We start from the raw sequence: 8557 nt of genomic DNA, 5'->3' as shown, positions 1-8557 counted from the left end.
CCCTTGCGCGTCAAAGGGGCGATTTGACCGGCCGCGGAAACCAGGCCTCTGACCAGTCCGCCCCCCCCCCCTGGCAGGCGGCCGTCGTGGGGCGGGCGAGGCGACCCTTTTTTCAAGGGGTAGAGCGTGAGCGCAGCGCGCCCCCCCTCGCCCCCCTGGGGGCCAAGCGCCAGGAGGACCGGGGGGCGAGGACCGGCCGGCGCTGCTGCCGCTGGCGTTGCTGCACCGCACCCCCACCCGCCCGGGCGAGGCCCGGGTAAAATAAAACATGCGCCGCCGGGGGCCGGGCCCGGGCGCGGCTGCGCTTTCGCCGCCAAGGAGGGCTGGCGTCAGAGAGGGAGAGCGAAGGGGGCAGAGAGCGAGGCCGGTAGCAGCCGAGGACGCGGGGCCGGGCTGGAGGATCCCACGAAGAGCGCCCAAGCCACTCGCCCCCCCCCCCCCGATCGCCGCCCATGGTCGTCCCCCTCCCTGGGGGAGTGGAACGGCCATTGCCCTGCCTTCCGCCCGTGTCCCGTCCCCCTTCGCACATGCGGATGGCCATCACCAGCAACCCTCCGGTCGAATGCCCCGCAAGACAAAGTGACCTCGCCACAGCTAGGGGCGTTTCGTCCGCGCGGGCGCTCCCCCCCCCCCCCCCCCCCCACCGCCGCCCCCGCGGTCGCCCTCATCCGTTCGTTCCCCCCGCCGTGGTCTCGCCCACCCCCCCCGGGGTCCCCCGGCTGGGACGCGGTGGCCGTGGTGGTAGCGCGCCCGCAGCCGATGCCACTGTGGCCTCCTTGTTCTGGTGCGCGGCGCCGGCCGTGAACTCGGCGGCCGCGCCGGGCCGCCCTCGCTTGCTCGCTCTCGCTCTCTCTCTCTCTCTCTCTCGCTCTCTGATCATCATTCCGAATTCCTGCTGAGTCACTCTTTCGGTGCCTCCGCGCTCCGGACAAGACCCCGGCGACCTGGTGCGCCCCCAGGCGCGGGCACCGCCGCGGGGGAAGGGGGGCCAGGGGCAGGGGGACGTGCCAGTAGTCTGCCAAGTTTATTTCTCCGCCCGGCACCCGTCTGGCAATCCGCGCGGGCCAGGGCAGATATTTATTCTCCTGGGACACTTTTCGGGGCCCCTCCCGAGCCGCCATATGCTCCCGTCGCCCCCCGCCCCCGGGCGCACACACACACACACACACACACATACTCAGGGGAGCCAGGACACGGGTAGCCGGATGCCCTGGTCCGGTGGGCGCGCGAGCGGCCTTCCACAGCGGCAGCGGCCGCGGCGGCGGGCCACCACGCGTAGCAACGCTCCCGGAGTTCCAGCGTATGGGCACTATGCCAACAGAAGGTGTGTTGTTTTCTTTATTGTTGTTGCCGGGCCACCTAGAGCAATAGCCCGCCTGGTGCTACTGCATTCGGCGCGGACATACGCCCCCCCCGCCACCCCCCTCAAAGCCGCGCACCCACGTAGTCAAGAATGCCTGCTACCATCCGGCGAGGGCGTGAGCATTCCTGCTGAAATCACACACTTGGGCACGGGACTGCTACGGCAGGAGGCTGAAGGGGGCGTGATTCCAGGTGACTTGAGGGTTCTTACGCCCGCCCCCCCCCTCCCCCTACCCCGCCTTTCACACCGCAGCTGTCATGACAAACAGTCTGCCGCTCATGCTAGAGAGAGAGAGAGAGAGAGAGAGAGAGAGGGGGGGGGGGGAGGAGAGAGTGTACGCACACACACACACACACACATGTGTAAGCATATGTACCACGCAGGCCTGCACCCGCTCCCGCACATGCACCCATGCAAGGATGCCGCTCCCTCCCATGAGCCGGCTCTCAGCCGATGCGGCACAAGCGAGAAGCCGCACCAGCGGGTGACCCGGCGAATTACCGCGCCTCGGCCGGGTGAATGTGCGCAGACCAAATAATAACACTCCCCTCTCCCCCCCCCCCCCCCGCGTCAGCGGGCCTGCCCATCGCTCGCCAGTGGGAAGCCTACGAGAAGGGGGGGGAGCAAGCAGAAAACGGCTCGTGCGCCGCCTCGCCCCCGCCCCGCGGTCCGCGGCTCGAACCGCGCACACGCGTGCACGTGAAAGTCCCCGACTCCGGCTCCTGTCCCCGGTCTGGGCTTCTTCGCCTCGCACTCTGCCAGAGTGGCAGGAGGGTGGGAAGCGGAGGGGAGCTGACTAGCGGGGGAGGGGGGGCCGGCGGAGGGATGAGCGGAAGGGAAACCCCGACAAGTGACCGCCACCCTTTGTGTGACCTCTTCTCCCACACGAAGGCGGGACGATGCACTCCCGGGCCGGCGGGTGTTTGCATGGGCACTGGGCCTCCCTGATGGTCGGGGCTTTTATCAGCCCGCGCGTGCCGGGCCCCGGGCCGCCAGGCCGCCGAGCAGCCGCACTTTCGCCCCTCGCCCCCTCCTCCCCCCCCCCCCCCCTCTGTGCTCGCCTCGCCGCTTGCCCTTTTCGCCCTCCCCCTCCCCCCGCCAATCCTTCCAACATGCTCCGGATCTCGATTGCCAGCGTCCGCAGCGGCCAGCAGGCCATGCTGATCTCGCGTGCCATGTCCACCGCCGCCACCACCACCACCACCACCACTACCACCAAGGATAGCATCAAGTCTGGCAAGGCCCCGGCCATCGACATCAAGCCGCTGCCCGGCATGGACCGGTGCGCCCTCTTGCTGATGCATCGACCATGCTCCCTCTCGTGTCGCCCCCCCCCCCCCCCCCCCATGCCGAAATATGCCTCGCTGACCATCGCCCCTCTCCCATGCCCCTCCCCCGGCACACCTCCCGGCAGTCATGGCCGGCCGAATGTGGTCCTTGTCGACGCCGTTCGCACCCCCTTCCAGGTACGACCTTGCTCGGTGCTCCCTCCTCTTCCCCCGCCCCCCTCCTCCTGACATCCCGACATCTCCCTCTACCCTCCGCGCCTGGGACTTCCCCTTCCCCAGACCTCGGGCTCTGGCTACCGCGATCTCATGTCCTACGACCTTCTGCGCTCGGCTTTCCACTCGCTGATCCAGCGCACCGAGATCGAGTGCGTGCCCGAGTTGCCTTCGCCGGCTGCCTGTGCCTCCTCCCGGCAAAGGGCCCCGCTCTGACCGCCCTGTCCGTCCCCACACATGCAACCTCAGCCCGCACATCCTCGATGCCGTCATCGCCGGCACCGTCATCCAGGAGGTCCGCACGTCGAACATCGCCCGTGAGGCGGCCCTCGGTGCTGGCATCCCCAAGAACATCCCGGCCCACACCGTGTCCCTGGCTTGCATCTCTTCCAACGTGGTGCGTGGGTGCCCATGCTACACGCCCTGGGGCGAGGGGGGGGGGGGGGGGGGGGGGGACATCCAGCCCGGCGGCCATGCTGGTGCCGCCTCTCGCAACCCGCTTTCACCCGTCCAGCAGGGCAGTCATCTGACATGTGGAGGGAAAAAAAAACAGGCCCTCTCGCAGGCCGCGGATCAGATCCGCGCCGGCCAGGCCCAGGCGGTCCTCTGCGGCGGTGTGGAGACCATGTCCGATGTGCCGATCCGCTTCTCCAAGCCCCTGCGCTCGCGCATGCTGGCCTTCACCTTCCGCACCCCGAAGACCCTGTCCGGCAAGCTGGAGATGGCGGCCAAGCTGCTGAAGGGCCTGAAGCTGAGCGATCTGGCCCCCGAGGCGCCGGCCATCGCGGAGTTCTCCACCGGCGAGGTGATGGGCCACTCGGCCGATCGGCTGGCCAGCCGGTTTGGCGTGTCGCGCCATGAGCAGGACGAGTACAGCATGCGCTCGCACCTGAGTGCCGCCAAGGCCCAGGAGGCTGGCTACCTGACCGACATCGCCCCGGTCATGACTCCCACCCTGGTGGAGAAGGACAATGGCATCCGCCCGGACACCAGCATGCAGCGCCTGTCGCGCGTGCGCCCGGCCTTCGTCAAGCCCCACGGCACTGTCACCGCCGGCAATGCCTCCTTCCTGACTGACGGCGCCAGCTCGGCCCTCATCATGTCCGAGGCTCGTGGTACGTGCCGCCACCCGAACGAACCTTGCCCTTGTGCCTGCTCCTGGCCTGCCACCATGCGCACCCTCTCCCCCTTTCGCCCCTCGCCCTCCCCTGACCTGCCGTCCCGCCATCCCCCAGCCCTCGAGCTCGGCCTCACGCCCAAGGCCTACATTCGTGACCACCTGTTTGCGTCGTGCGACCCGAAGGAGGAGCTCCTCCTCGGCCCGGCCTATGCCATTGCCAAGCTCCTCCCCAAGGCCGGCCTTACCCTGCAGGACATCGATGTGTTCGAGCTGCACGAGGCCTTCGCCGGCCAGGTGCTGGCCAACCTGAACGCCCTCAAGTCCGAGGAGTGGTGCAAGGAGAACACCCAGTTCGGCGGCGCCGTCGGCCAGATCCCGATGGATCGCCTGAACAACTGGGGCGGGTCCCTGTCCATCGGTCACCCCTTCGGCGTGCGTGCCTGCCTTTGGTCTTGGCTCTACATGTATCCGCCGCGCATGCACTGGTCTGACCCGTGGCTTGCGCTCCTTTTGCCCTCTGTCGCCTCCTTCTCATTCGAATGTCATCCCCCGTCCCCCCTCCCACACGCACACACGCACACACGCACACACGCACACACACGGCGGAAAACACAATAACACCCAAATCCCCAGGCCACCGGCATTCGCCTGCTGGCCACCTCGGCCAACCGTCTGCACGCCGAGAACGGCCGGCTAGGCCTGCTGGCCGCCTGCGCTGCCGGTGGTCAGGCCACCGCCATGATCGTCGAGCGCTACCCCTCCAACTAGATCTCCCCTCCCCCGCCTCTCCTGTCCCGTGCGGCGTAGCCTGGCACCACTGGCCAGAGGGGGTGCCGGCGCGCCCGGAGCCGTGGTGCCGTGCCCGTTTCCCACCATGCACTTCTGTTCACGAGTCCTTGCCCCCCGTGTGCGGCACCACCCACTGTGCTCCCCCTCGGATCGCTGCGTGTGTGTGTGTGTGTGTGTTGTGTCCCCCCCGCCCTCGCACTCTGCTGCGTCACTCTCCCCCACACAAGGAGCCGGAGAAAGGCCTGGGCAGGCTGCATGCTGTTCCAATAGAGCCAACTGCCAACGCATGTGTTGCCGTTTTTTCTTTCAAATTGTCTCCGCGGCCGCGAGCGGCGCGGGGGGGGGGGAAGGGCGGGGCGGGACCAGCGGGGGGCCCGCGCGCACAAGGAAGGGCCCGGACATTTTTCCTCGATCGGGCCGCCATCCGAGAATCTCTCCAGCTCAATCCCTGTCTCCCTCCCTCCCCCCATCCCTCACCTCTTGCACTCGGCCGCCGCTCCTTGCCCTCTGCCCCGCCCCGTGCTTCCCCTCGCCTGGCCCACCTCGCCCCCGCTGCCGCCAAAAATGCACGATGACATCGCGCTGGATGCGTCCATGCGGCACCGGCAGCCCCGGCCAATTGACATTCCCAACGCACAGCACCGGTACCTACGGCACTCGAAGCTAACATCGGCTCACCATCGGACCCTGGACTCGCTGGTGGCCTCCTGCTCGCAGCTGCTGGCCCAGCACCTGTCGGCAGATGCCTGGCCTGGCAAGTCGGATGCCGATGCGTCTCCCGGCCCGGGGGCGGCCGGGCCACCCGCGGGCGAGGATCTGATCGCCGCCGCGCAGGGGGCCTTCACGGAGGTCCTGCGTGAGGCGGCCCTGGCCGATCTGGAGGCCCTCGATGAGCGCCTCAATGTTCGAGCCGCCCTCAATCGCCTGGACATCGCCTCGCGTTGGGCCTTCGCTCGGCAACAGGAGGGCCTGAGCTCGTCGGGCTCGGGACCCCGGCCCCCCTCGGCCTCGGCCGATTTGACCGCCTCCTCGGAGGTCGAGTCCCAGGCCGTTTGGTCACACGCGTGGTATGTGTCAGCTCGCGGGCAGCTCATCTCGGCCTTGCTGCCCGCCGGCGCCAAGAGCAGTCCGGACATGGCCGCCTCCGGAGCCGCCGCTTCCCTTGCGAATGGTGCAGCCGCCGACACGGGCACCGTGTCGGCCGCGGTCGCCGGGCCCCCGAAGGCGGCCCCCTTGTCGGCTGGCTTGGAACGGCCGCGCCCGGTTCCTGTCGAGCAGCTGGAGGCCCACCAGGCCGCCCCGGCGGCTCGGCTGGCAGAGTCTCCGGCCCTGGTCTCCGAGCCCCTTGGCCAGGACTCGCCAGCCAGCCCCAGCCTGGAGGCCACCTCGCTGGCCGAGCTGATTGCCGTTTGTCTGGACGGCATCCGGGCCAGCAGTGCGGCCATGGAGCAACGCATCGCCGAGTTGGCAGCCCAGGAGGACGACCCGGCGGGCGATCTCTCCGATGGGGATCTTGCCCAAATTGAGAGCGAACTCGGCTTGGCCGACGGCCGGGCGCCCGGCGCGGACTTGGCTCTCAATCTGACCCCGGCCGAGCGCAGTCAAGAAGTCGAAAGCGTTCTCGGTCTACTGGGGGAGTTTGCCGACGAGCTGTCCCTTGCGGTGCGTCAGGGCGCCCTGGCCCACCCCCTCCCTCCCTCCCCCGCCCGGGGGGCCTCCCTGCTAGTTGGGGTGCCTTTCTCCGTGCCAGTGTGCTGACATGTGCGCCATCCCCAACATCCATACACCCTCCCGCGTCTCCCTGGCTCAGGTGAGTGCAAAGCAGGCTCTCCGGACCCAGTTGATTGTCGAGGCCGACAGCCTGCCAGGGGGGGGCCGCCACAGCGCCCCCCGAGGCCCGCCACTGTCCGGCGGTCTGGCGGGGAGTTCGACCCCGGCCGCCACGGAGCCCGATCAGGAGGAGCTGGCCTTCTTGCTCAGCTTGCTGGATTCCGACACCGAGTCGCCCCTTTCCCTGGGCGGAACTTCGGCCGCGCCAGGCGCGCCAGACGCGCCCACTGTTGCTGCCCCGGCAGCCACAACAGCGCCGGGTGCTCGGCCAGAGCCGCCTGCCAGCTACCCCAATTCGATGTTGCCGCTGCCGACTCGGCCAGGGTCTGCCAGTGGTGGGAGTGCCCACTCTGATGGGCACCTGCAGTGGCAGCAGCACCAGCACCAGCAGCACCCGGAAAAGCGCCCTCCGGCCGGAGGGGCCTTTGTTGCACCCCCAGGTAAGTATCCTCGCCATGGGTGAAGAGACGGGGCTGGTGAAGAAAAAAAAAGAAGGAAAACTACACAAACAAACACACAAACGCAGAGCCCGCAAAGGGAGCGTGGAATTCTTGGTGATGCATTTCCTCTTTCCACTCCGCCGGAGTAGCCGGCACTCGTGGCATCCTGCCTGCGGTATTTTGACCGGGGAACCCCCGCAATGTCAAAGAAGGGGGAGCCCCTTTGGGCGCAGGGGTCCGGGGGAGAGGAGGGGGAGGGGACATGGGCTGATGAGCGATCTGGCGGTCGGGCCCCGGGGGACGGCACGCCGCCAAACACGTCTCCCGAGGAAGACGGGGCGCTTAGTTGGCGCCGCGGTAGTACTTGTGCGGGACGAAGGGAGTCTTGACGACGGTGGCCTTGATGTCGCGACGGGCCTTGACCTGGGTGCGCGTGAGCGCGTGCAGGTGCAGGTGCAAACCAGGCAGGGGGGGGGGGGGGGGGGGGGGGGGGGGGGGGGGGGGGGGGGGGGGGGGGGGGGGGGGGGGGGGGGGGGGGGGGGGGGGGGGGGGGGGGGGGGGGGGGGGGGGGGGGGGGGGGGGGGGGGGGGGGGGGGGGAAGGGGGGGGGGGCATGGAGAAGGACGTCAGTGTACCACCGCCGGGGCCGGGGGAGGGGGGCCGGAGTCAAGCCACATGGGCCGGCCGGAAGAAGAGCATGGACACGCACCACAACCTCGGTGTCAACCTTGGACAGGCTGCGCTTGATGAAGCCGAGCGAGCGGAACTGGTTGCCAAGCGAGGGGCAGGGGCCGCCGGAGGTGATGGTACCGACCACCTCGCCGGAAGCCGGGTCAACAATGTCGTGCGGGCCACGGGCCGGGGCGGCGGTGGAGAAGCCGACACGCACGCGGGCCGGCGGCTCGACCGGCGAGGCCCCATCGATGGCCACCTGGGCCAGGACGCGGCTGGCACCGAGGAAGCCACCCTCACGGCGACGACGGGGGCTGATGGTCCAGGCCAGGCCGGCCTCGGCCGGCAGGATGTCCTCATTCATCTCATGGCCGTAGAGGTTGAGGCCGGCCTCCAGGCGGAGGGAGTCGCGCGCGCCGAGACCGGCCATGCGCACGTCGGACTCGGGCGAGCACTCGAGCAGGGCGCGCGCCAGGTTGACCGACTCGCCGGCCGGGACCGAGATCTCGAAGCCATCCTCGCCGGTGTACCCGCAACGGGTGACCAGGCACTCCACCGGCCCGGTGGACAGCTTCAAGGTCAGGGTCTTGGCCTGCATGAAGTTCTGCTTGGACAGGTCGTCATCCACAAGGGTCGACAGGACATCGGCCGCCTTCGGGCCCTGCAGAGCCAGCAGGGCGTGGGTGCCATCGCGCACGACCAGCCGCACGTCGCCACCGGCGGCGGTGAACTTGTTCATCAGCGGGGCGATATGGGCCAGGTCCTTGTCGGCACACCCGGCGTTGGCCACCAGATACAGGTGGTCATGGAAGCGAGTGACGATCTGCGCTCCGCATTGGGCA

The 8557-nt window shown here is 69.1% G+C and overlaps 3 protein-coding genes across 3 annotated transcripts in view; 2 read left to right on the top strand and 1 right to left on the bottom strand.

Moving 5' to 3' along the window:
* Positions 1 to 2475: 2475 nt before the first annotated feature.
* Positions 2476 to 5061, top strand: H696_00481 (acetyl-CoA acyltransferase; the record flags this gene model as incomplete). Its single annotated transcript, XM_009494337.1, has 7 exons — positions 2476 to 2645; positions 2778 to 2829; positions 2932 to 3017; positions 3115 to 3262; positions 3419 to 3980; positions 4101 to 4417; positions 4619 to 5061. The coding sequence occupies 7 exons, from the start codon at positions 2476 to 2478 to the stop codon at positions 4751 to 4753; spliced, it is 1470 nt and encodes a 489-aa protein (XP_009492612.1). The 3' UTR covers positions 4754 to 5061.
* A 57-nt stretch (positions 5062 to 5118) lies between these two features.
* H696_00480 (hypothetical protein) lies at positions 5119 to 7171 on the top strand. The gene is made up of 2 exons (XM_009494336.1): positions 5119 to 6436; positions 6585 to 7171. The coding sequence occupies exons 1-2, from the start codon at positions 5339 to 5341 to the stop codon at positions 7065 to 7067; spliced, it is 1581 nt and encodes a 526-aa protein (XP_009492611.1). The 5' UTR covers positions 5119 to 5338; the 3' UTR covers positions 7068 to 7171.
* The window catches only part of H696_00479 (glycine cleavage system T protein), a 2390-nt gene continuing 980 nt past the window's right edge, over positions 7148 to 8557 (bottom strand). The window contains exons 4-5 of the mRNA XM_009494335.1: positions 7753 to 8538; positions 7148 to 7467 (exon numbers count right to left, since the gene is read on the bottom strand). Coding sequence (XP_009492610.1) covers positions 7387 to 7467; positions 7753 to 8538 — 867 coding nt within the window. The 3' untranslated portion in view covers positions 7148 to 7386. The remainder of the gene's footprint in view (positions 7468 to 7752; positions 8539 to 8557) is intronic.

Source organism: Fonticula alba, assembly GCF_000388065.1.
Source record: "Fonticula alba strain ATCC 38817 unplaced genomic scaffold supercont2.1, whole genome shotgun sequence".
Lineage (NCBI taxonomy): Eukaryota > Rotosphaerida > Fonticulaceae > Fonticula > Fonticula alba.
Note: the sequence above shows the minus strand (reverse complement) of the source record. Positions and strands in the feature narration are given on the sequence as shown.